This window comes from Urocitellus parryii, chromosome X (genome assembly GCF_045843805.1).
Source record: "Urocitellus parryii isolate mUroPar1 chromosome X, mUroPar1.hap1, whole genome shotgun sequence".
Classification (NCBI taxonomy): domain Eukaryota; kingdom Metazoa; phylum Chordata; class Mammalia; order Rodentia; family Sciuridae; genus Urocitellus; species Urocitellus parryii.
Genome location: NC_135547.1, coordinates 70,668,274 through 70,695,344, shown reverse-complemented (window position 1 = coordinate 70,695,344; position 27,071 = coordinate 70,668,274). Strand labels below are relative to the sequence as shown.

General features: G+C 45.9%; 2 protein-coding genes across 7 annotated transcripts in view; one reads left to right on the top strand and one right to left on the bottom strand.

Moving 5' to 3' along the window:
- The window catches only part of LOC113175239 (voltage-gated potassium channel KCNC1-like), a 38,035-nt gene extending 31,935 nt beyond the window's left edge, over positions 1-6,100 (bottom strand). Inside the window, exon 1 of the mRNA XM_026379497.2 lies at positions 5,927-6,100. The gene's annotated coding sequence lies outside the window, so the exon portion shown is untranslated. The remainder of the gene's footprint in view (positions 1-5,926) is intronic.
- Positions 6,101-6,255: 155 nt separating this feature from the next.
- On the top strand, positions 6,256-26,511 carry Las1l (LAS1 like ribosome biogenesis factor). 6 transcript variants are annotated; one of them, XM_077793708.1, is made up of 14 exons: positions 6,256-6,573; positions 7,303-7,428; positions 8,414-8,483; positions 9,275-9,356; positions 10,202-10,483; positions 10,618-10,664; positions 11,537-11,646; positions 13,934-14,019; positions 14,342-14,392; positions 14,796-15,002; positions 15,347-15,494; positions 20,530-21,107; positions 23,708-23,858; positions 25,741-26,511. In XM_077793708.1, exons 1-14 carry the CDS (start codon positions 6,368-6,370, stop codon positions 25,862-25,864), a joined length of 2,268 nt encoding a protein of 755 aa, XP_077649834.1. In that variant the 5' UTR covers positions 6,256-6,367; the 3' UTR covers positions 25,865-26,511. The 6 variants fall into 6 exon arrangements, with proteins under 6 accessions (XP_077649834.1, XP_077649831.1, XP_026235279.1 ...); XM_077793705.1 differs by lacking the exon at positions 14,342-14,392 and having other exon boundaries at positions 10,202-10,387; XM_026379494.1 differs by lacking the exon at positions 14,342-14,392.
- Positions 26,512-27,071: the final 560 nt, after the last annotated feature.

The window sequence follows — 27,071 nt, the reverse complement described above, 5'->3', positions numbered from 1 at the left end:
TACCCATTTTTTCATAGCTCTGATCATTACATGAAATTTCACCATATAGTTAATCACAGGGTTTCTTGTAGGTTATTTTCTTTCTTCCAATAGAATGTAAATTCCATGAGGGTTGAGAATGTGTTCTGTTTGTTGCTGTATCCTCATGCCTAGAATAATAACTGGTACACATGGGTGCTCTATTTAAAGTTCTTCAATGAATTACTGAATGTATAATTACCATATAGCTTCAGATTTCAGTCTTCAGGATATTAGAAATTCTCTCACCAGAGTAGCATAAGACACCAAAGAAACTGTGTCTGCTGGAGCTTTGAGGTTACTTTAACTCTCCATTCTCTTTATAACTGTACAGCCATGGTTCAGCTCTTAGGACAGAATTTTGTTGTTATTCTTTTTTGAGAGTTTTTTTTTGGGGGGGGAGAACACTTGTGTGGCAAAATTTGTATTAAAATTACATAGGAAATTTTTAGGACTGAGGGTATAGCTCAGTGGTATAGCGCCTGCTTAACATGTAAAGGGCCCTGGGTTTAATTCCCAGTACCACACACACACACACACACACAAAAAAAAAAAAAAAAACTTAAAGGAAATTTCAAAGATAAAAAAGTAGCTTTAACAATTATTGATGAGTGAACAATCTTATTACATCTTCTATACCCTTCATTCTCACCTGCCCCCTAATTAATTTTTCACAGCTTTGGAGGTATAATTTTCATATAATAAACTGCAAACTTTAATTAAGTGCAAAAAATGGGTATAGCTCAATGGGAGAGCCCAAGAAAGAAAGAAGATAGATTTGATGAGTTTCTTATATGCAGACACTTATGAACCATGGCCAACACCGATATAATGAACATATTAATCATCCCAAAATTGAGAAGTATTTTTTTAAACTACAGATTGCAACCCAATAGTCATTTATGGAAATACTTCTGGGACAACTGATGAGAGATAAATCTGGATGACCTGCAAGTTCATTTTCTTTCTCTTTTCTGTGGTTCAGCTGAGAGCTCACTGTTCTAGACTGAGCCAGCTGTGGAAAGACATGGCTTTTCACTGATGTCAGTATTCCTGGAGGGCAAGGCTGTTGTTCCTAGGGCCCTTTGTATGCAGACCTTGGCCCTGGGTGTGCACACTCCCTAGCATTGTTCCTGATTTGAGAGATCACTGATACATTTCTTGTTACTTAGAGAAAGTAGGTGTTGTCTCAATTTCCCAGTGTAGAGGTGGAGCTTCTGTTCTCTTGGAGTGCTCATAGTAGTATAGTCTGCCTAACCAGGCAGGTCCCTCTTAGCTTGTACTCTGACTATATAGTTCACATAGGTTATCTATGACCAGACTATGCCATGGAACAGGAGAGTTTGGGAGACTGTGTGTACTCTGCTACTCCTCTGCTTACTTGTAAGTTTCCCCACAACTCACAACAAACCCCATGTTATATCTGTATTCTGTGCTGACTTCCAAAATATCACTAGGCTGTTGATAAGACAAAGCTGTTTACTGCTTACAGGGAAAAGGAAAATACCATCTTGCAAAGCTTGGGCTCAGAGGGTGGAAGGCCAGGCCAGAATTTGAGAAGTGTAATTCTCAAGGTGGGTCTTTCAATGCAGGGACTTGATTAGATTTAGGTAAGGATTATGATAGAACTGTTCAGGTTTGGTAGAAACAGCAAGGAAAGAATTTTGAGGTGAGGAAAGAGGATTACGGAATTTGAAAGTCTCTGTTGATGCTTTCCATTGAAGAGTTGATGTGATAATCCTTTAATGAAAAATATGTCCATTTGCCTGAACAGGGGAGTTCTGGAAAAGTAATGTCATGCTAATGATAATGAACTGCAAAGTCATGTTATATAGACAGTAAGGAGTGGTTTCATTACTGTATTAGGTGGGTGTCTAGGATGAATATGGGGATGTTTTGAATTTTAGGTGCTAGTTGTATATGTCCATGATGTAATTACATGGCAATAATGAGTAGCATTTTTTTTAAATGAAACTAAGTAAACTAGAATTAAATTGCATTTTTCTCTTGTGGTGCTGATGATCCAACACTGGGCCTCATGTATACTAGGCAAGTGCTCTACCAACTGAGCTAAATTCCCAGGTCCAGAGCTGAATTGCATTTTTTAAAAAAAATTTTCCAGTACTTGGGATTGAACCCAGGAGTGTTCTACCACTGAGCTACATCTCAATCCCTTTTTACTTTTTTATTTTGAGATAGTGTCTTGCTAAGTTGCCTAAGCTGGTTTTGAACTTGTGATCCTCCAGCCTTAGCCTCCCAAGTAGCTGGGAGTAGCTGGGATTAAAAGTGTGCTTCACAGTGTCTAGTTCATTTATTTTAATTATTTATTTTTAGCAGTACCGGGGATTGAATCCAGGGCCTTGTGCATGCTAGGGAAATGGTCTACCACTGCTTTACCACCTCATCCCTTTTTATTTTGAAACCGGGTCTCACTAAATTGCTGAGGCTGGCCTTGAATTTGTGATCCTCCTGACTTAGGCTCCAACGTAGCTGGGAGTACAGGCAAGTGTCACCACAGCCAGCTTGAATTGCACTTAGTAAATGTAAGTTTTTTTTAGCTTTTGTTTTAGTTACACATATGTATATATGAAAAGAGTCATGAAGTAAAATGTCTTTCTTACAATGAGTCTGGATCCAAAAATATTTGAAAAGTACTTGCCTTAGAAAGACACTAATAGAGGGGCTGGGGCTGTAGCTCAGTGGGAAGAGTGCTTGCCTAGCATATATGAGGCGCTCGGTTTGATCCTTAGCACCACATAAAAATAAAAACAAATAAAATAAATCCACTCTTTTTTCTTTTCAACTACAAAAACATTTTTAAAATTTTTAAAAATAGATAGTGATAGACTCCTAAAATAGATGATCCTTGCCTGTCTCAACTAGCTTGTACTTCATGGAAGAATACATAATTTGAAGAAGGAATGGAGGCCCTGTTTAGGTAGATTAAGGGACTGAGTGGGAATTTTGAATCCATAGTGCTGTTTTGCTTTTAGAGCACAGAGGGGAACTAAAACATATTGTTACTGCAGTATGAAAGAGAGAGACTAAACAAGAGAAAATTATTTTATGAAAAAGAGGCTTGAGTTCTTAATACTTATCAAAAAGAAAGGTTGAAAAATGTTGCAACACTATCTTACTGGGAGTTGATGTGTTTTATTTGGGAATCATTTAGTAAATAAGGATTAAACAGAAGTGGGACCTGAGACTGTGTTAAACACTGGGGGCCCCTGCCATTGAAGCTGTCTGTTCTGATGCAGATCTGTAATATAGGTAAATTTAGTCCCTTGTCTAAAGGTTGTAGCAGAGCATGGGCTTCAGAGGAAATCAACAGTTTTTTTTTTCCTTTTCCCTTTTTATTTTATTTTTTGCATTACTGGGGATTGAAGCTAGGACCTCACATATATTAGCATACTAGGCAAGCACTCTACCACTGAACTACCCCTCTAGTCCTTTTAAAATTTTATTTTGAAGCCAGGTGTGGAAGCACATACCTGTAATCCCAGCCACTTGGGAGGCTGAGGCAAGAGGATAATAAGTTTGAGGCCAACTTTAGGAACTTAGTGAGGTCCTCAGTAACTTGGTGAGATCCTGTCTCAAAATAAAAATAAGATAATTGAATTGTCAAGATCATTGTATTGTCATGTGCAACTAATAAAAAATAAAAATAAATAAAAACAAGAAGGGTAAGGGATGTAGCTCAATGGTAAAATGACCCTAGGTTCAATTCCCAGTATAAAAAAATATTTTAAGACAGGGTTTCACTAAGTTTCCTAGATTGGTGTTGAAGTCGCGATCTTCCTGCCTTAGCTTCCCAAGTAGCTGGGACTGCAGGTATGCACCACTGTACCCATCTTCTTTCTTTGATTTTTTTCCCCAGCTCCCTTCTTTCTTAATGGTTCCATCTTAAACCATGTAACTTAACTTCAGCTTTCTTATCTGTAAATTAATGAAGACAAAACCAACTTAATTGAAAAGACAAAATACACAGGGCAATTAAGGAAACTCAGAGCTTTATAGAGGCAGGTAAACAAAAGAGTTATCCATGAGTATTAAGGGAGTCCCAAGGACGAATGGAGAGAGTTTTATCTTAGCAAATTTGCCAGAGCAGGGCAATGTAGTCCTTTGCAATTCAATTTTGGAACACAAAAGAGTGGGAGGATTTATCAACTCTTACTGCTGGTTCAGATGAAATTCAAGGTTGTCAAGTACTTTCCATAAGTCCTGGCCCAATGTAGGCATTCAACAAGTGTTTCTTTCTCGCCTTCTGAAAGTAGAATGAAATATAAAATGTTGTAGAGTTCAGAGAAGGGCATGAAATATTTATGAACTAACTGCAAAGGACCACACTACTATGGCAAATTCCCTAAGGCCCTCTCTATCCTTCCTCATGACTTACACAGACTCACAGATGATTATCTCAGGGAAACTGGATTTGATAAAAGCTTCCAGAATTTTGTGGGGTGCTGGGGAGTGAACCAAGCAGGGCCCTGCACTGCTAGTAAGTACTCTATTAATGACCCACGTCCCCAGCCCTTTCTGTTATTCTTATTTTGAGACAGGGTCCTGCTAAATTGCCTAGGTTGGTTGCAAATTTGCAATCCTCCTGCTTCAGCTTCCCAAGTAGCTAGGACTACAAGTGTGTGCCACCACACCTGGCTAGAATCCTGCATCTATTTTTTTTTTTTTTTTGTACTGTGGATTGAACTCTGGGGCACTTGACCACTGAGCCACATCCCCAGCCCTATTTTGTATTTTATTTAGAGAAAGGGTCTCACTGAGTTGCCTTAGTATCTCACAGTTGCTGAGGTTGGCTTTGAACTCAGGATTCTCCTGTCTCAGCCTCCCAAACTGCTGGGATTACAGGCATATACCACCCCACAGACTAGAATCCTGAATCTTAAAGGTGAATAGTGGTTTGCGAGAAAGAGGGAAGGAAGGAGTGTGTTCTAGGGAGGGATAGGAGATGGGCAAAGACATACAGACTTAAAAGATACATAAGCAAATTACATTCCAGGGTAAGTTGACCGGAGAAAGCAGCACATACAGAGAATGAATTGTGATTTATTGCTATTAAGTGTTAAGAGACTCCTGGCAATATTAAAATTGCACCAACTGTTCTTTCTCAAGTGTTAAATTGGAAAATAACTTCTGAGAAAAGGATTGAGACAGTCTTAAATATATTTTAAACAACCTGTAAAATCAGAAGGGCTTCATGATACGCTTTCCTTCTACAATCCTCAAATCCCAAGGAATAATGCTGAGAAACTAAGTATACATACCTTTGTGGATGTTGAAACCAACAGCAGTGGAATGCTGGCAGAGAAAAATCCAACATTTTTAAGCTATGGGAGAGAATGAGGGACCAGCCTAAAACCTTTATAGTAGAGATGGAAAAACAAACAAACAAACAAACAAAAACCACACTAAAACACAAAGAGGGACAGAGACCACATAGCAGCAAGATTCAGATAAGACTAGAACCCAGGTCTTTGTCCTTGGAAGATAACTCTCATTCTAGTCATTCGGGCCTCATATCACTGTGCAATAGGCTGGTACCAATTTAAAATGGCCCCTGGGTATTTGCTAAGAAGGCAAATCCCCCCCCCCCCACGCCGCCTTCACGCCCCAGAACTGGGGATTGAACCCAAGGACTATCCACCACTGAGCTACATCTCCAGCCCTTTTTTCTTTGAGTCAGGGTCTCCCTAAATTGTCAGCGCTGGCCTTGAACTTTTGCTCCTCATGTCTCAGCTTCCTGAGTCTCTGGGATTCCAGGCGGGCATGGCAAGAAAGCAGATTTTTTTTTTAAACCCAACGGTAACGATATGGGTATTTTCTCTGTATTCCTTCTTCAGTGTCCAAAGTGTTTTACTGAATTATGTCCTGATTTACGGAAATCATAACATACCTGAAAGCCCATTTCCAGGAAGTAGACGGGCACACCACAATCCTTCCACCGGCCGCCAAGGGGCGCAACATAATTTTTGTTTCTGTAGTTCAGACACACCCTTTCCGGTCAGGGACAGAAACTCCAGAGCAACCTGGAAATTGGCGGAACCTAGAGGCTAAACACTTGCAGCTAGATGAGGCTGTTTTGTGAAAAGAACACTTCCGGCCGGCAAGGAAGTAATCACACAGGCTGTAAAGCCAGCCTCCAAATCCCACGTTTCGATTTGCTACGCTAACGCTGGGAGGCGGGCTTGCGTCGGGGTCATTCTCTCACATTGGTTGCTGGGACGGCGGCGTTTTGGAGTGAGGGTAGCACATTGAGCTGGAACTGTGCGGACCGCGGTGGCACAGGGCCAGGCATCTATCCCAGTTCTGGTGGGAATTTGGGACAGGGTCAGCAATGGATCTCCAGGGGATGGATCTCGTGTGGAGTGCATGGTACGGAAAGTGCTTCGAAGAGAAAGGGTCATCGCCACTCTTGGCTCCAAGCATCGTGGTCGCCTGGCTCAGCAGGGCGGAGTGGGAGCAGGTGACGGTTTACCTGTTCTGTGATGACCATAAGTTGCAGCGGTATGCGCTGAACCGCATCACAGTGTGGAGGAGCAGGTAAGGCGGCGGACTCAGGCCTCTTGCCTGCGTGCTGGTGGTGCTTCACCTCTTCTTGGTCAAATTCCTAAAAGGCCCCGTTCTCAAGTCCTCCCCTAAATCGCTTAATGATGCCACTTTCCCAAGTGCCTGGAGGAAAGTCGCAGGCAAGCTCTTGCACTAATTCCGTTGGTGGATGAAAAGTAAGAGGGTGTGTCTCAACAAACCTCTTGTCATATTTGTGAGATTTGACTTTTACCTCCATTAAGTAACCCTTTCTTGGGGAGGGAGCCGGTGAGAGCAATGGGCCTGAGCGAGGACTTAAGGAGCAAGTCAGCATCCTAGTGTGGATTTCTGGTGCTGATTAGGGCAAATGGGAGAGGGTCTTACCTGAAAAACCATGGTCAAGTGGGTTGTCTCTGTCCAGTTTATAAGATTGGGGCTAGACTAACAAGGGATACTGGGCTTCTCTAGCTGAATGATTGAGGGTTGCAAGGTTAAAAAAGGGTGTGTCACACAACTATTGATAGGTAGTTTCTCAGATGTCTTGTATACATCCTAGCTAGCTTCCTAATGCCCTGTGTTGGATCCCACAGACATTACCCTGTCATTCCCATCTTTTTGTTTTGTGTCTTCATGCACTCTTGGGCCAGTATATAATGGGAATATCCTGCAACAACCAAGGTTCTGAAGTAGAGGGTGGACTAGTGTAAAGGATCTTTATGATGGTGCTGGACTGTGGCCCTTTAGGTTAGGCAACGAATTGCCTCTGGCAGTGGCTTCTACTGCTGACCTGATACGCTGTAAGCTCCTGGATGTAACTGGTGGCTTGGGCACTGATGAACTTAGACTACTCTATGGCATGGCATTGGTCAGGTAAGACCTGCATGGGGTAGAAATTGGAGGGGGGACGGTTTGGGATCTGAAGGTGGGGTAAGCATGTGATAAACAAGGCTTGCTTTAGGTAAAACCTGAAGCAAAAAGCCCTGGGAGTCCCTGAGTGTGGCTCAGCCTGATTGCTTGACTTGACAACTTTTGGAAACCTGCCCCCATCAACATATTCTTTTTATTTCTTTTTAATTTGAAAGCCTTTTCTCTTTTATTTTCCTTTTCCTTTTGTAATATATGCTTGGCTGGGTGGGGAGGGGGGATGGAGATTTACACCAGGTGATATTGTAGATCTATTCCTCCTTTGACAGTCTGATTTTCAATTCCTCACCCAGAGGAACTTTTTTGAATGGCTTTATTGCTCTTGGGTGTGATTTAATGTGGATTTCCTAACTTTACCCCCATCTGTACCTGGCACCACCCTTTTCCCTTTTCTCTCCCCCATGAACACTGAAAGGTTGCTGAGTTGTGGAAGTGAAGACTTGGGCTGGGAGTTCCTGACTTAACAAAATGACTCAGTGGTTTTAGCTGTCTCATTCACTTCAGGAAAAAGGTTGCCACTGAGTTTTCTCATGTGTCGTAGCTTTTTCTCATACCGTTCCCCCCTGTTGACTTGAGGTCCTCCCTTTATCCTTTTACCTTCTCTGCCATTAGCTGTTCTCCCCATATTCAATTTCCTTTGTTTTAACATCTATGATATGTTATGTTTTAGAATATTATGTCATGATTATTTATCCTAACTTAACTTGGCAAGGCCAGAACAGTGTCTTATTCATTTGTATAGATTCAGTATAGGGCAGACTCTCTGTAAATGTTGGAGGGCATGGAACTATCCATGTTCTGGCTGGCAACAACCTTAAGAACAGGATAGTTAGTGGAAAATTGTGGAAATGCAAGCTGTCAGTAACTCAACAAGATGCTTTGGATGGAACTTTTCCTTGGGCTATGCCACTTATTTCTCCCCCAAACCCAGGTTTGTGAATCTTATCTCAGAGAGGAAGCCAAAGTTTGTCAAGCTCTCCCTCAAGTCTCTGGCTCAGGAGGTACGTATAATAAAATGGCCTTGCTCAATTCTCTTTCTTCAGTAGGGCTCTCTAAATGGGGAATGGGGTAAGGTATATACAATCAAACTAGCTCATCCCTTCACTAGTAACCAAGCCTGGCAAGAACTCTAGAGCCTCAGCTTCCAGCTCAAAAGAAGCAGAATTGCTCCCTTGCTCCTCACAGTATGTATCAGTGGACTTGACCAGTCTAGCTTGCTAGGGATGGCCCAGTGAAGCTGAGGAGCCTGAATGTACCAATGTACCACTGGGTGGGGAGAGGAAAGAGGTGGCAGTCACAACACCTACTCTCAGGGAGCTGACAGTCTGAGAGAAGAGAGAGCTCAGCCAAGCAGCATGAAAATGCCAGATATTCCTGCCCTGAGTGAGTATTTAAAATGTGCAGAGACCCAGAGGGCAGGCATGTTCAATCATCAAGAGACACTCCCCGGAGGAGGTGTGGGATAAAGGAAGGAGTAAAAGGGACCTGGAAAGGGGAAAGGGAGGCTGGAGAAGGTAATTGTTAATGCTAATTCACAGAATTCTCTGTTGGAGGAGAGTGGTTATTGGTTAGGATAGGTGGGTGTCTTTTTTTTTTTCTTATTTTTAAGACGGCCTCCACAGAGTAGTAAAAAATAATCAAGAGACCTGGTTTTTAATCTTGGCTCTGTGAGACTGGAATCTTCTCTTAAGACCTCAGTGTCTCTATCTATACAATGGGATGGATGTTCAGGCTAGTTTATCCCTGGGTATCTTCCAACTATACTATTTTAAATTTCTATGCTCCCTATCAGGTGAACATTCCAGATTGGGTTGTTGAACTTCGCCATGAGTTGACCCACAAGAAAATGCCCCATATAAATGATTGCCGCAGAGGTGAGTACCCAGAGGGGTATCTAATATCAGCCCTCTGGGCCTGGCTGGGTGACATTTGGGATATACGGATAGGGAGGAGGTTCTTACTTGGCATTAGGGCTGCAATTACGGTGAATCAAGTGAGGTACTCACCTTGGGCACAAAATTTAAGGGATTGTCAAAAGCTCAGAGATCAAAATAAATAGCATTTTAATGTGGAAAAATGTATCAGGAACAAAATATGAAAAATAAAAGCAGGATTACTATCGTTGAGTTCTTTTGCTTCAGGCTCCAATGTGACTTGGCAGGGTACTGTTTTGATGCCTTGATTACAGTTTTTTGGCCTCCCCTTAAATTTTGTTCCTGAGGTGGTACTTCAATGGCCTCACCATAAAGGGGAGGGAGATGCAAGTTAAGAGGCATTAGCCATCACAGTATCATGAACTCAGGAGTTCTTTGGACATCCATCTCATCCCATTTAAGGCCCCTTGTTTTAGCCTTTTCTCTTCTAATGAGATCTAGAAAAGGGAAGAGACTTAGCAAAAAGTTATGTAACTAGCTAGTGGGATAGTATCCTAGTCCTCTCACTTACCACTCCTTGATGTTTTTGGCTTCTCATTTTCAGACCCAGTGTTAGGACTAGGAAAGGAACTGCTGGTGAATAGGAGAAAGCAAAGAACAGGGAGATAACCCATAAGGAAGTAGACTGTATCTGGATATGTGAGATTTGAGTCTTGGAGCCAAGCCTCTTTCCTAGGGCTTTTCCATAATGCTTATGAGGCTAGAAGCCCATAGGACTGGAGACCTACTAGTTCCTTGTCTGCAGCTTGTCCTATGGCACTGCCTTCCTTCTTCCCCTCCTCTAGGTTGCTACTTTGTTCTGGACTGGCTCCAGAAGACCTTCTGGTGCCATCAATTAGAGAACAGCCTGAGAGAAACCTGGGAGTTGGAGGAGGACAAGATGGAGACAGAGGAAGAGGACCAAGAAGAAGAGAAGAACACTGCTGATGACATCAAAGAACAGAAACCAGAGCCTCAGGATGATGGGAAAGGTGCAGAGTTGGATGTCAGGGCTGATGGAGATAGTAAAGTCAGTGAAGAGGTGGATGCTCATTTGGCAAAGGCCCTGAGACATAAGGAGTTGTATGGTAGGTGTCCATGGGGGTAAAAAGGGGCCCATGAGCCTGGAAAGTTCAGGCTTAGGTTAGCACTGGTTATTTCCCTGGTTCAGCACTTCCTCAGGGGCTGTAGTATCCTATATCTCTCCCCATTCTGTTTTCAGAAAGAGCCCGAGACTTGCTGGTATCATATGAAGAGGAGCAGTTTAAGGTAAGAAAAGTTCCTTTGACTTGGCATGCTCTCATCTGTCCCAGCCATTTCTTCCCTCTTGCCAGCTACCTGAGAAGTCTTGAGAAGGAATTTGAAAGAAATGTGGCAAAACATGAGGGAACTTCTCAGAAAGAGAGGGGGGAAGCTAGGAAGGAGACAAGAGCAGCAGAGTCCAATTGGATGATCCTCCACATCGATGGAAGGGAGCAGATGATGAAGTTTGTGGATAATCTGTCCTATGGGTGGTAGGGAACAACTGGGAATGGGTAGTTGCACAGTCCTGTAATTTTGCAGTCTACCAGCAGGTGGGGCCCAAGAGCTTCCCTAGATGTATAAGCCTGAGGGGTGCTGTTTTAGTTGGAAGGGAAGTAGCTCAGAAACGATTTAGTTCAACCCTGCCTTTTCAAAGAAGAAATTGAAGCTGTGAATTAATAAAGGACAGACCCAAGCCAATGATATAGCATATACAGTTAAAGACAGAACCATAATAAGAATCTGGGTCTCCTGATTCCCTTTCTTCTGTAACACCTTGTCTGCCCTCATTCCTTACTCTTTTGCCCAAAGGTTTCTGCCCATCTCCAACCAAATGCTTCCATTGGATATCAAAGTATTGGGGTATCTGATTATTGGGAGCCATGAAGAATTAGGAGGAGGGAGAGGAGAGGAGGAGAAAGCCTGGCATTTAAGGGTCATGTGATTTTTATTGGTAGAGGCAATAGGGGAGTTGTGGGCCCACCCCTGCATGCCCTGCCTTGTCTCCATAGGGCAGTCCTAAAGTCTTATGTGAGGGGATCCTGGAGAGGTTGGGGATAGGTTGCCTGGCTGGGTCCTTGACAGAACCAGCCTTCTGATGGAACCTCTTTTGCTGACAGGTGCTGGAGAAATTTAGGCATTTACCTCAGGCTATTAAGGCGTGGAATAAACTATCCCCATGTGTAGAAGGCATCCTGGCAGAGCTCAAGGGCATTTCATGGGAGAACAGGTATGTAGCTAGGTAACCAGGGGCTGGCTACTCACTAGGATAGAGGGTAGCAGCCTCACTAAAAGCAATTCCCATGTCCTACCTTGCCAACCTGCTGTAGGAAAAATCCCAGAGATAATCCTGATCCTTCACATGGTGACCCGTGTTTTGCATGATCCTCTGCCTCTGGCCCTGCCAGCTTCTAGCTTGGGATTGCCTACAGTGAGTCACTAGAATGACCAGAGGAATGAATATGCACTGTCATCCATCCCCTGACCAGCTTTGTTTCTTTTTGTCAGGTGGGATGTGGTGTTCTTGGCAAGTAGGAAAAGCCTGTGATCCTTAGCACTTCACTGCCAGCCCTTGTTCCAGTTTGACAGCAAAGACATATGGTGGGCACTGCTAGTCTGTTTTTTCAAATTGCTATCAACCTTGGTGGTTGTAGTTTGGGGGACAGAGGAAGGGCCTTGTCAGAGCCTGGCCCCTAGGCTCCTTTTTCTCTATGGCCATGAGCCTTATTTTCCCCCCTAAGAAATAATGTTCAATTTAATGAGAGCAGACAAAGAGAATCTACCCATTCTTTTCTCATCCCTTGTTCTTGGAGCATTCTACCTAAATTCAAATGAAAAGGGGAGCTTTTTACTAATAACCTGAGGAGGCAATGATAGACTAAGGAGAGTAGGAAGGAATCTGGGATGGAACAGAATGTGGGTAGATGGCATAGGTACTAGACTGGACCTGGAGGGGAGCCTGCAATGTAGGTTGGGATTGCCCTTGCAGTCTGCTCTTCACCCCCAGGATAAGACTACTTCCAAAGGTATTTTATCAGTGTCTGCCCAGCCTAGGATTCTTGGCTGTATTCTTCACCAAAGAGATGGCTAGCAGTTGTCCAGCAGCTGGGGAAAGTATCCTTGTGCCCCTACATAGTATGACTGCTAGTGCTGAGCAGTTAGGTTGGCTGCTATAAGTGTTCTTGGATACTGTACTAAGAAGATGAGAGGTAAAAAGTCAGCAATTCCTCCTTAGGCCTACTCTGCTGGAGGGAGGGAGCTTCAGGTTTTGGAATACCCTGGGACCTATTTTCCACCCTCTAGGCCTGGTCAGCTGGGAGGGGCTCTTGGAAAGCCACTAGTTCTGGAGCAATTAGCTTGCTGTTGCTGGTTTAGGTTTGAGCTAGATGGGGTTTAGAGATTACCTGTATAGTCTACTTTATCCCATCTTACTTTTTCTGGGTTTTTGGAGTTCCTAATAAGAGAGCCTATGCCCAGCTACTCAAAAGGCTGAGGCAGGAAGATCGAAAGTTTAAGGGCAACCTGGGAAACTTAACAAGATCCTGTCTCAAAAATAAAATAAAGAGGTCTGGGAGCATATGCAGCTCAGTGGTAGAGCACTTGCCCAGCACGTGTGAGGTTCTGTGTTCAATCCCAGTGCAAAAAAAGAATAATAGGAAGAGGGCCTATGAATTGTATTTCATATTTTAGCCAGCAGTTGAATGCCCACAGTTTTTACTTCTAAGATGTAAAAAAAAAGCAGCCAGTTAGATGGGTGTGTGTGTGTGTGTAGGGGAATAGAGAATGATCAAGAATGGCCAAAGGAAACCAAAAGACTACAGGAACTGAAGTTTATCATGATACCAGGCATTTAACTTTTCTCTGTGGGCCTGAGACTTGTCTCCATCTGTTTGTTCAGCCACTACTGCTCTCATTACAGGTCATAGATAACATGTGCTTGGTAAATGTATGTTCAAAACCCACTGATCCCAGCTCTAGCCCCAGGAGGCTCAAGTCTAAGATCCCCTTGTCACCTGCCCCATCTCCCCCAATGCTGCCTTGGCCACTTAAAGAACCAGAGAACATTAGTTCTGGGTCCTATATCAGCTTCAGTTTGCTAGACTTGTGTCCTTTTCTTTTTTTAAAGCTTGTAGTACTGAGGATTGAACCAGAGCCTAGCACATGCTAGTCAGGGCCTCTACCACTTAGTTATATGCCTCCAGCTCTTTTTAAACTGTAGAGACACAGTCTCATCAAGTTGCCTGGTATGCCTTAAACTTGTGATCCACCTTTCTCAGTCTCCCGAGTAGCTGGGATTATAGGCATGTGCAACTAATGCCCAGCTTATTTATCATCATCATCATCATCATCATCATCATCATCGTCATCATCATTTTTTAAGTCAGGATTTTCCTATTTTACCTACTCTGTTCCCAAACTCCTAGGCTCAAGTGATCCTCCCACCTCAGCTTCTTGAGTAGCTGAGACTACAGGCATGCACCACTGTACCTGCCTATACTAGTGTCTTCTTATTCCAGGAATGCTGTGCTGGATGCTTTCTTGGATGACGGCTTCCTCATTCCCACATTTGAGCAGTTGGCAGCTTTGCAGATAGAATATGAAGGTAAGGTTCTAGGAGCTCAGTGCAGCCCTAGGGTTCTGTTTCCTGGGCAGGAATACCAGAGTGGGCTGGGTGCCAAGGTGGGGGTGGAAGCCTCTCAGCCCTCCTGGCTGAGCAGAACAGGGAGCTCTGCTGATGTGAACATATGGGATTGTCCTTAGGTGGCCTGGAATTTGGTAGGGTGGGTGTGGTGGATAGGGTTGGGGGAGTCTTAAAACCATTATTGTGCCATGTTAATTGTGATTTAGCCACTAGCTAGACAGCTAGAGCAGTGGCACTGGTATGGCCTTGCGAGGTCATCTAGTCCAACATCCTCATGTTACAGATGGTCAGACTGAGGTCCAGAGAGGGGAAGGTACTGACCCAGAGTCACACAGTGAGTTATTGACAAAGATGAAGCTAGAACCAGAGCTCTTTTTCTTTTTATACTTTGTTTTTGAGTCAGTTGTTTGTTGCCAGATACTAACTGGTTTCTCTTTTCCTGATGTTCTGCTCTTCTCTTTCCTTCTGTTCTGTGGTGGCAACTCTTGTTGTTGGTGGGGCTTGCGCGCGCGTCCGCTTTCTTTCCCCCCCTCTCTGTGTCTGTCTGTCTCTCTCCCTCTCCCTCTCTCTCTCTCTCTCTCTCTCTCTCTCTCTCTCTCTCCTCTCTCTCTCTCTCTCTCTCTCTCTCTCTCTCTCTCTCTCTCTCTCCCTCTCTTGCTCTTGTGCTCTCTCTCTTGCTGTCTCACTCTTGCTGCCATTGCCCTCCCCTCCGTCAACGGGTGTCCCTCACAAACCAGAAAACGTGGACTTGAATGACGTCTTGGTGCCAAAGCCGTTCTCTCAGTTCTGGCAGCCCCTGCTCAGGGGCCTGCACTCCCAGACCTTCACGCAGGCCCTGCTGGAGAGGATGTTCTCTGAGCTGCCAACCTTGGGGGACAGTGGGATCCGGCCCACCTACATCCTTAGATGGACCATTGAACTGATCGTGGCCAACACCAAAACTGGTGAGGGAGACTAGCCCTAGATCCAGGGCATAAGGCAGCCCAGGCAGTGCCACTATACTCAGCTCTCTGCTGAAAATCATCAGACAGATACCTCCCTTGTTAAAGGTTTAGGTTCATCTAAGAGGGCCCTGTGGGCACCAGTGGACAAATTTTCCTCTTTCCTTTTTCTTCTCAGAGCCAACTAAACTGGGCTGGGGCAAAGTGCCCTGAATGCTATGAGCAGTTGGGAGGTATAGGGTAGGGAATCTGGGGGGATGGAAGGGGCACAGCCAAACTTTTCAAAGTGAAATGCTGGGGGTGGGGGTCACTGGTTCCTTCTTCTCAGGCTCCCTCTTCTCTCCTAGGAAAGAATGCTCGCCGATTTTCTACAAGACAGTGGGAAGCAAGAAGGAGCTGGAGGCTATTCAACTGCTCTGCCTCCCTTGACTGGCCCCAGGTGGTTGAGTCCTGCTTGGGCTCACCTTGCTGGGCCAGTCCCCAACTCCTTCAGCTGTAAGTTTCTTGAATTCCATCTGGTAAGAGGGTGAGGTCCTGCAAGCTTTAGGGCCACATGGCCCTAGAGTGGCGTAATTGGAAGACACTTTTGAGGACATCTAACCCAGTCCCCCTTCCATAGACACGTGGGGGAACTGAGTCTTGGGAGTGAATAGAGTATTCTTCCTTTTAGATCATACAATTTATGACCTGGCTGAACTGAGTCCAGTGTGAGAATGCTTAGCACAGTGGCCTGCACAGAGTAAGTGCACAATAAATGGTAGCTGCTGTTTACTATCAAACCCAGGTCCTCTGACTCCAAGCCCAATGATGTATCCTCTATTAGTTTTCCCAAGGTACCTCCGGTAGTTACTCAGCAACTTTAGTAGTTCCCTATTGCCTTCCTGGTGAAACGAAGGCTTCTTGGCTCAACATTCAGAGATCTTTCTGATTCTGGCCCTGCCTGTCATGGTAACCATACCTCCTGTGAGTCCCCTTTACCCAATCCACCCTGGGTTCTAATGGTCAAACTGAATATTGTACTGGTTCCTGTAAATACCTGTGGTTGTCTCTCTTTCCTTCTCTGTCATGTCATGACCCGAAACCACTTCCCTCATTCTCATGGATGCCTTCAGCACCTGTTTTTCTTCTTGATTTCTGGAGCAATATCTGTTTCATTTGGGTGACCCATCTGACACTGCAGCTCCTCAACTCCAATGACTTTCATCCTCCACTACGCTCAGCAACCCATCTCCATCACTCAGAGCTATTTCACCTCTGAAAGCTGACATTTCAGCATCCTGCTCGGTGACCACCACCTCTTGTTCTTCTAGTTTTCACCCTTACATCCCATGACACCTGCTCTTTGCCTGCATCCAGACCTCCATGCTTCCATTTTCTCCCTCCCTTGACCTTGCTTCTGCCCAGTCCTGTCTGTGGTTGATTGCTTCAGCCACTCATCATCAGCACCCTCAACTCTGCTCATCCTTTGGCTATATCTGACTTGCAAACCCCCATGCTGGGATTGATCCTCCCCACTCTGCTTCCCCTGCTCCTCAGCCCGGGTAGCTGAGCTCTGCTGGAGAAAGCAACATAGCCCTGCGGATTGCTGCCACTGCAGAGGTATGATTTTTAATCTCGGGCCAGGCCTCAGTTCTGCTTGTCTGAACTTTTGACTTGTTTTCTGACAACTTTTTCTCCCATTCCCTGACTATTCTGAACCCTTACCACTTACCTTGAGCCCCTCCCTCTCTCCCATTTCACCCTAGCTTCTTCGAGCACATGGAGGCATCCAACAGGGCCCCCTCGACCTGAGGTCCAGCCCTCGTGAACTGATCTGCAGCTGCAGTCAACCTCGCCAGTCTCAGGATGAGGTGGCCTTGCCTCTCCTCAAAGCCTGCTCCTCCACCTGTGCTCTGGAGCCACCTCTGCCAGCATTGCTGGGGCTTCAGCCCAGCCTCTCACTTGCTCTGCTGGTTCTTGCTCCTCAATTTATGAATGTGTCTGTTTTTCTCCTCTTAAAACAAAACAACAGTAATAGCAACACAAGAAAAATCTGCTTTGACCCCACATTCCTCTGTTGGGTTATCACCAGCTTATCACTCCTTCCCCTCTGATCTCAAAAGAATAGTCCTCAGCTAATAATCTCAATTTCCTCACTGCCCTCTTACTCCTCAACCAACTGTAATTTGGTGCTCACCTCTAGAGCTGCTTTGACCTAATACCAAATCCAATGGGCCCTTGTTAGTCTCTGTGTTTACTGCATTGAAAATGTTTACTATTCCCTCCTAGAAATGCCTGTGCTTATTACTACTGCCTATAAATTTCTAAGGCCTACCTAAATCTCTTTATCTAGCCCAGGCATTCCCCTCCCCCATGGTTCAGCCTCCTATACGAAATAAACTGCATGCTGAACATCTCCCCTTGGAGACATTTTAGTGTAACCAAAAGAATTGGTCATCTTATTCTCCACCCCAACTCAAAAGTGATCTTCCTCCCCTGGCAGCACCATCTACCCTGTCCTGTTGACTCCTGAATATTTCCCAAATCTGAGATTTTGTGTTGCCGTGTCTACTTCCCCCAGTGTCTCCTTCCCTCTATTACACTTCTTTGAGAGCAAGGGCTCTGTATCATGCCCAACCACACCACACAAATCCAGGCACCAAATAGGCCTCATTAAACTGAAAACTGCTCTGCTGTTTCCTTGCCAGCAGTGCTATCGTTGGTGGGAGCTGACCTATGCCTGAGGAATGAATGAAGTGGGAGACTGGATGCCAAGGCCCTTTTAGTCCCTGATTCCCTGGTTGAGTCTTTCTTGAATCCTTATGGCATCTGGGCACAATAGTTTTTATATGGTTAAAAAATGTGACCTTGTAGACACATTCAGCCAAGGCAAGGCCTCCAGGTGATGGGACTGAACCAGACATTGCCAGATGTGTGCATTATAGACTAGAAGTGACATGGCTGGGTGGGAAACTGGGAGGATAATCGGAAGGGTCTGGAGGCATCAGGAAGAGAATCATGAAGGAAGCATTTGAGCAATTCAAACAGAGAAAAGAATAAAGGAAGTTTTGAAGTGCAGAAGGAACATGGCATGTGTATCTGGGGTGGGGGAGGGAGTGAAAAGAGTAGCATGGAGAGGTTTGGATAGGTGGCCTTCAAGGTACTTTCCAATCCTAAGTGCCTGCAGAGTGGAAGCTGCTGGTCTTGGAGAAGTCTGGACCACAGAGATCTTCTCCCAACCCAAGCATACCAGAGGGATGCGACACATGCCAGCAGTAACAGCGGCTTACTTGGGTACGATTTCTTGTGCACAGATCCTGCCTTTTCCAGATAACCAGTTGAATTTATTCCTAATCACCCCATTACAAAGAGTGGGGATAAAGGGGATGTGCTCAGGTATGATGCTGCAAGTCAGAGCTGGGGCCAGAATCCAGGTAGCCTGTCTATAGTCCCATGTTCTTCATAATGCTCTAATAGAATGTACTGTTACAAAAAGCATCTGTTATTAGATGAATACAGAACTTGGCTTTTGTTTTCCCCAGAGAAAAAAAAATAAAAAGATACCACTGGCAATTAAGTGTCAGGCATGGTGCTGTGTTTTTTTGTAGAGATTATTTCACTTAGTTTGACACAGCAATCTTGGGAGATGGAGGTATGGTACCCTTCTTTGGCAGATAAAATATTGAGGCTCCGAGGAGTGAAGTGACTTATCCAAAAGTCACATGGTTTATACAGTGGACAGTGGGACAGGGATCTGGGCCCAGGTCCTCTCAGTTTGAAGTCTACCTTCTTTCCATCAGCCGGAACCTGTGACTGTCTCAGTCCTGAGCTGTGACCAGGCATACACAAGGGAGGAAATGTCTTTTGAAATTGTATCACCCTGCACCTGAGTGGTCCGACTGGATAGCTGGAGATGGTGGGTGGGTAATAACAAACAGTGGCGATAAGGCTTCTTGCCAATATCGAGTGCCTGAGAATATTTATTATTAATCACACTAATGGACTACAGTGAGAGGGCAGAGAGTTACTCTAGCTTTTCCTCTAATAAAACTGGAAGCTTTTCAAGAGCTCCCCACAGCCAGCCAATATCAATTCAGTTTGAACCAAAGTCCTCATGGAGTACAAAACTGGCCTGCAGAGATACTCTCTCAGTCAAGTCCCTAGCCCCCAGCCCAGTGGCCGGGCATATCTGACCAATCCTTGGGTGCTGAGAGAACAGACAGTCCACTGGACACGTGGTCCCTCCATGAACCATGCAGTTCACACTCCATACACCTGGAAGGACACTCCCCATCCCTCCGCCCTGCCCACCTGTCCAGTAGGGCCTGGGTGCCTGGTAGGTGCTAGCTTCTATGCAAGGCTCCATGAGGAAGGCTTGCCCTCTTCCTCCCCAGCGACTGTATCTGTTGGTGGTTTTGTTGTTAGCACCGTCTGTTGTGTGCACAATGTCATCATCTTTAATTCCCCTCTGCCTGACCCTTGCCATCGGTCACCAAGCCCTGCTCTCTGTCTGTCTGTCCTTCCCAGCTTCTCCCTCTCATCTCCCCTGCCAACGCCCTAGGCCAGCCCTCACAGATTCTGGCCTGAGCTGTCCAAACAGCCTCCTCCCTGGTTGCCCTGCCTCAATGCTGCCCTACCCCAGCCCCCACCACGGGGACCATGGTGATCTTCAGACAGGCAGCCTTCACCTGTGCTCAGTTGGCAGGCGACCCGGTCCCCAACACACACACTTCCCTTCCCAGCTCTCTCTTCCTGGTGTAGATCCTCAGCACAGGCCTTGCCCTCTAGCCAGGATACTCTCACCACACGCAGCAATGCAGTGTGCTCGCTCTTTGTCTGGTCCTCCTGGGCCTCACTTCCAGCACAAAGCCTGCCCTCAGTTGCTCCTCCCTCCTTGTGCTCTCTGCCTGCCCCCATTCCTATAGTTCCCCTAGAAGGTCTATGATGCTCATCAGGCCTCCCTTTCACATCCTGCTTTGTCTTGTCAACTGCTGCTTTTTTTTTTTCTTTTTTTCCATTCCAGGCTAGGCTGTAGCTGTTCCATAAAGGGATCACATATTGTGTTCTACTCAGAAGGAGCCCAGCACACATTAGGCATATCCTTGGAGTTCAGGACAGATTGTTCAGCCAGCCAGAGGAGAGAGGGATCTGCCATTCTCATTTCCAGCCTGACAGGCCTGTTGGCTAGTTTGTGTTTCTATGTAGTGTTTCAGTACAGACTAATAGCTATCATTTATTGCATGCCCACTATGTGCCAGGCACTGTGCCAGGCATTCTATGTGAGCTCTCTTATTTACTCATCTCAAGGAACCTAGAAGTTAGGTATCATTATTGTCCTCATTTTACTGAGAATGGAAGTGAGGTACAGAGATGAACCAAAGAACTTATTCAGGTTCCATGGTCCTGTTGTTTCTGTGTTTTGTGTGCTCTACTCACTGCCTTTCAGAGGCTGGTGTAGAAGCTCAGGGACCAAGTTCAAACCCTAGAGTGTTGGGGTAGGAAGTGACTTGAGATTTTGAATCTTTCCTACCCCATCCCTCCATTTCCTCAGTGTCTTCAAAGCCATGGGACAGGTCCTGCCAGATGGGGAGCAGGAGAAGCTGCTGCGCATCTGTTCCATTTATACTCAGAATGGAGAAAACAGCCAGGTGAAAGAGGGATCAGAGGCTCCCCCCAGCGTGAAGTCTCCATACACACTGGATAGCCTATATTGGGGTCTTAAACCAGCTGGTTCTAACTGTTGTTCTGAAGGAAAGGCCCAGCAGCAGGGGGAACAGGGCAGCCATAATGATATCAATCAAGAAGAGAAGGAAGAGAAAAAGGTGTTGCAAGACCAGATGGAAGAAGATGATGAAGAAGATGATGACGATGACCTGGAAGATGAAGAGGGAATTGAAGATGACGATGAAGATGGTGATGAAGATGATGATGAGGACGACGACGATGATGATGATGACGACGATGACGATGAGGATGAGGATGATGAAGACGAGGAAGAAGATGAAGATGAAGACAGAATGGAGGTGGGACCTTTCTCTACTGTGCAGGAATCCCCTTCAGTGGAGAATGCCAGGCTCCTGGTCCAGAAACGAGGAGCTTTGCAGGGTTCTGCATGGCAAGTTAGTTCAGGTAAGGAACCTGATATGCATTCTCCCCTCACTGATTGTTTCTCTTTGAACTAGGGAAGAGATAGAAAGTGGCAGGAGGTAGCCAGTATGAGTCAAGCTTGGGAGAAAGTCAGGTACATGGATGACAAGTGACTTTCTTCCCTCTGAGAATGGAGCATGTAAGCACCAATGACCACTGTTGGGTGCTCGCTGTTTCATTTGTAGAGAACATTTAGAGGGGACCGCGTGGGTGTGACCACCAGGCAGCAGCACTCAGGAGAAAGTGAGAAGTGGAGGAAGTATACGTATGATTCTGCTTCAATATGCAGTAAGAAGGAGTGCTTTCTGTATATTCATGGAGTCTGGCTGGTTGTGAGACACAACAAAATCTGGTGAGGCCACCTGAAGGAACATTAAGTTAGAGACACAGGAAGTATGATCAGAAGAGAGAATAGAGTGATATGGATTTTAGATGTTCACACAAGGTCATGAGTCTAGAGCCTAGGGGAATGGAGGTACAGGGAAGGTTGGTGATATACACACAAGAGAAAAGGGCATGGCCTGTGTACTATGGCCTGGGGGAGGCATAACAGCTGGACCTGGGAGTGGTATAAGGTGGCCATGATGGGGAGTGAGATGGAACCAGAGACAAGGCAGTGAATGAGCTTATGGGGAGAGCTGTATCTCTCGCCTTTCTGTGGATGTTCATGGAAGGGCTAGGGTATAAAGGCCCTGGGTGGGAGTGTTAGGGATGGGTGAACACATTTCTGTGTGTGTGTGTGTTGGGGGTGTCTATGTACCTACTAGGTAAATTGTGGCACAGAGATATCTCTTAGGGCAAGAAAGGGCATATGGGGGATGTCTTTGTAAATAGCAAAAGGAAGGATGTTTGTACAAGCAGAATTGTGTGTGTATGTTGAAGGGACCAAAAAAGTAGGGGAAGAACTCATTGTGAAATGGGCTGTAGTGTAGCTGTGTGTGCATACACTCATAGTCATATGTCTTTTGTTTTTGAAGAGGAGGCAGGGTCACTGAGACCCATGAGGGCCAAGAGTTATCTGTATGAGGGAAAGAAGTGGCAGCAGTGAGAGATGGGAGCCTATGAAATGGTGTGAGACTGCCCTCTAGATGTGGCCTGTGTGTCCATGTTGAAGGACTGGAGTTGGACAAGGTGTCAGATAGGGCAAGTGATATAGACAGTGTTGGGGATGTTAGCGATGGGGTGGATGGTATGGTCACATAGCCCATGGGTGGAGTAGTACCTGTGCCTGAAGGTAACTGTATTATAGCACAGGGACAAATGCTTGTAAGAGAGGAAGAGCTTTTTTTTTTTTTTTTTTTTCAATGCTGGGTGTTGAACCCAGGGCCTGGCACATGCTAGAAATGTGCTCTACCACTGATGTACACCCTCAGCCCATCATCTTGTTTTGAATTGACACATAATTGTACATATGTATGGGATGCACTGTAATAATTTGATACATGTTTAAAATATACAGACAGCAGTTTTGGATGGGCTTCTATATGTGTTACATAAACAGCTGGTTCAGGTTTGATACTTTATAGAGTGTTGAAGGGGCCTTATGAAAAGAAGAATTCTTTGAGTATCAGGGAGATGCAGGAAGTCAGAAGTCAGAAAGAGAATATGTGTGGAAGAGTTAACTAGCAAAGGATTCTCTTGAAAACAGTGGATGTACTTGTGTAAAGATGGGGAGGAATGATTTAAAATAATACTATGGGGGATGATGAAGCAATAAGACAGGGATAGGAAGGGCCTGGCATGGTCCATCCTAAAGTGGAGAGTGTGTGTGTGTGTGTGTGTGTGCGCGCGCGCATGCACGTGTGCATATGCATGTTGGGGGTAGGCTGTTGGTTTAAACTACAAAAAGCTAGTGTGTTAAATCTTTCCTTTTTTCCCTCAGCCATTATTCCTTCTCTGTCTATGCATGTGTGCAAAGTTGGGAACTTGAAGTTGTCTGGTTTGTATGCCTGTGAATGTTAGGTGTGGAAGGCAGGGAGTGAAATGGAGGACATTTATTGAATGGAGGGCTTGGTATGTTTGCTTTTGTATGCTTGGGAGGCAGTAGGGGATGGGACATGTGAGATTGCCCTTTCCTGGAGAAAAAAAGTATTCTTTGTATGAGCCTCTGGGGCAAGAAGACCTTGAATGGGGCAGGTAGAACATGGTACCTCTGAGGGCCCACCCTGAGGTAGAGAAGGAAGAAGGGCCATGAAGAATGTGTGGTGAGCATGTGCTGTGGTGCACACCTGTAATCCTAGCAACTCCAGAGGGTATGGCAGTAGGATCGCAAGTTTCAGGCCATCCTCGGTAAGTTCAAGGACAGCCCGGGCAACTAAGTAAGGCCCTGTCTCAAAAAATAAAAAAGGCTGGAATATAGCTTAGTGATAGCACTCTTAGGTTCATTCCTCCACCCACCAGAAACAAAATGTCACCACTTATTCTTATGAGGATAGATGTAGAGGAGTGAGGGTGGGGGTATGCAGAAAGCTCATATTGAGATGGCTGAGTGGGCTGGTTGGATGGACAGGGTGGGTAGTCCTGTACACCAGTTAGAGAAACAGCTCATAAGCCTATTCTTTATGCCTCTCTTTGCTTCACAGAGGATGTGCGATGGGACACGTTCCCCTTAGGCCGAATGCCAGGTCAGACTGAGGACCCAGCAGAACTTATGCTGGACAATTATGACACCATGTATCTTTTGGACCAGCCTGTGCTAGACCAGCGGCTGGAACCCCCAACGGGCAAGGCTGGGTGAGTGCCCATGGCAGCAAGATTTCTCACCCCCTTTGTCTGCCGCCTGCAAGAGGGAGCAGACAAAGTGGGGTGGGTAGGTAGGTGGCTGGGCCCTTGCTAGGACTCCCTGCCCCTAGAATAGAGTGCCACTGAAGTAAGCACAGAGCACTGGCTTGGCTCCCTTCGCAGATTGGGTCCAGTTTTTTTTATTTTTTTTTTTTTTATTTTTTTTATTTTGTGTATGTGCACGTGCACACACACGTATGCACGTGCTCACATTTGCATGTCTGTTTTGGGAGGAGAGGGGTCCATAGCTTTCAGTGAATTCTCTGAAGGGTCCCCCATTCCTAAAAGGTCAAGAACAGATGCTCTTCATTCTGTTCCTGAGGAGAAAACTGAGGCCCAGAAAGGGGAATGGATTTGTCCAAAGGTGCATAGAATAATCAGTAGGCCTCCCCGTACTGTCCAGGCATTTTGGTAGCAAGGCCTGTGCAGGGCTCCATGTTCTCCCTCGAAACTCGCCTTTGGATCACAGGCGGGAGAGCCTTGGGCTCATCAGGGAGCCAGGAACCAAGCAGCCCTTGCTGAAGGGCTATGCTGGTAACACAAAGGAGCCCGTCCAGAGGGCCTGTACATTCCGGAATGCTGGGCCACTGTGACTGGGAGAATCCTGTGAGTACCAGAGAGAGACCCCTTTGGGCCCCTGAAATTAATAGTCCATCCCTGTGCTGTTTGCCGACTCCCTGGGAGATGAGCCCCTCTTCATTTGGGCATTCTGGGAGAGGGCTCTGGATCCCAGGGGTCACAGAAGCAGGCCAGGCCCAAGACAATGCCATGGACTCTGTATCTGAGGCAAGGGGGCAGTAGGCCTCTTGGAGAAGAGAGGAGATAGCTGGGGAAGCCAGATGGGAGTGGGATTCACCTGTCTGAAAGACCCCTTCTCTCTTTAGTCCCAGCTAGCCTGGCCCTGGGTAAAGCTGGCTTAGTGAGTACCAGGGTATCAGGGGTATCAAGGTATAGGCAGGTGGAGCAACCTGTTAAATCAAGAAGGAAGCAGATTTGGCCCAGCTCCTACACTTCCTGGGCTGGAGCTGGGCATTCCCACCACAGCTCCACCCTTGACTTGGCTATGTGGCCTTGGGCAAGTCATTTCTCATCTCTGGACCTCAGTTTCCTTGTCTGTAAAATTGTGGGTGATGGGAGGGATGGGACTAGATCATCTCTAAGGGTTTTTTCAGCTGCAGTAGTATAACCATGGATCTGCCTGAGGGGAAGGATGATGGCTTTGTTCTCAGCTGTCACCTCATCCAGCTGGAAGGACCTTTGACCTGCAAGAAGCAGGGGAAGCAAGGGTGTTTTGAGCTGGGCCAGGGAGAGGGAGGGCAGTTATCTCCCTCAGGCAGTCTTGCAATTATGGGATAGGTGCTGGGCCTGTCCCTAAAGACCAAGCCTGGCCTTGGGCCCTTTAACCAGCTATTATATGTGGGAGGGATCCAGCACAGAGTCTTCTGGGTCCCCAAGCTTCAGGAATTTGGAAAGGAGGCCCTGTTAAGGCAGCCACTTCATTATTTTCCTGGGGGTAGAGTTGTGTGGGACCCCTTCCCTTAACCGAGACAGCTCTCTGTGGGCTTTAGTCTGGTTTATGTACTGGATTTTGTATAGTGTTTTCTTTGAAAAGTTTACTCTTCCTTCCCTCCCTTCCTCCCTCAACTGTGGGGAGGGCAAAATCACCCCTGGAGCCCAACTGAAATCACTTTTTAGATTTGCTCCAGTCTTTTGTATTAAAAGCCAGGCTGGAGGGTGGGCCCTTCTCATAGACATGCACATATCAGGCACTCTTAGCTCCTCTAGGAGCCTAAAGTGCCTTCTTTCCTCACTGACCCCCCCACTCTTTCCACAGCACCCTGGGCCTAAGCTGTGGTGTTGGCAGTGGCAACTGCAGCAATAGCAGCACCAATTTTGAGGGCCTTCTCTGGAGCCAGGGGCAGCTGCATGGGCTCAAAACTGGCCTGCAGCTCTTCTGATGCCAGCCTTGATGCAAGTGTTCATCCATCCCTGCCAGGACAACAGCCCACCCCAGAGTCCACCTGATGTTCCATGATACAATTGGGAGACAGCCTGAATCAGTCATGGCAACTCATCTTTCCACCAGAATGGAATTTTGAACGTTTTTCCCCTTTTTATTTTGCTTTGTTTTGAAAAACAATAAACAGGCAACTGTAGTTTTGGTGTTTGTGAGATGAGGGAGGATGTGCTGGAACAGACTAGAATAGTTCTTCCTTTACTGTGGGGACTCCAGAGAAGGTGGACTAATAACTAGGGTTTGAGCAGGAGCTGGATTCTCTTTGAGTCCACTGGCTCTGATTGCTTCCACAGCCAGACTCCACCCATACCTTCTGCCTGGTTCCTTTGACCATTTCTGCACCACTCAGCTTTAGTGTGGAGTCAGCTGACTTTGAAGCATTAGGCCTCAGAGGAGAGGCATTGCTGGCCACAGAGTCTACCCAGCAAATGAAATGTATTTGTTGAGGCTGGTTTTGCTCAAAGCCTTACTGACAGTGGGAAGGAGATCCAGGTTTTCCTGTTTATCTCCTCATCTTGCCCTCACTGGGCACCAAGCAGTAGTTGAAAGCCAGAGATTATCCTTTTACCTAGAAAAGATAGAGTGGACTTCCCTGTGGTGGGCACTGGAACTAGAGTAATGCCTTAGGGATTGATCCAGAGCCCCTTCTTTGTGGTCACCCTAGGGTCCTCATCTCACACTCTCTCCTCAGTGCCTACCCTGTGTTAGCCCTGAGCTGCCAAGAGATAGGTGACAAATAAACTATGTTCTCAACCCTTGGAACCTTTAGTTTGGTGAGGAAGGAAAGTTACCAAGTGATAATCTGACACCTTAAGTGGTATCTGCAAGTTCCCGTGGCAAGAAATGATGAAGGAGAAGACTTAACACTCTGAAAATTCCAAGGAAGGATTTGATGGAAATGCAGTTACCAGAGTGAAATCAAGGTTCCATAGCACTCCAGGTGTTCAGGATTCAACCCAAGGTCTCATGTGTGTGTGCTAGGGGAGCACTCTATAACACTAAGCCCCAGCTCTTCAATAAAGGTTTTAACCTGAATTAGGATCCCTAGAGAGTCCATAACACCTGAAAGGATAAACTAAGTAATCTTGGTGTGTATGTGTATATTGTCATTTTTCTAGTGAGCTAGTCTACAGATGGTCAAAGGGTCC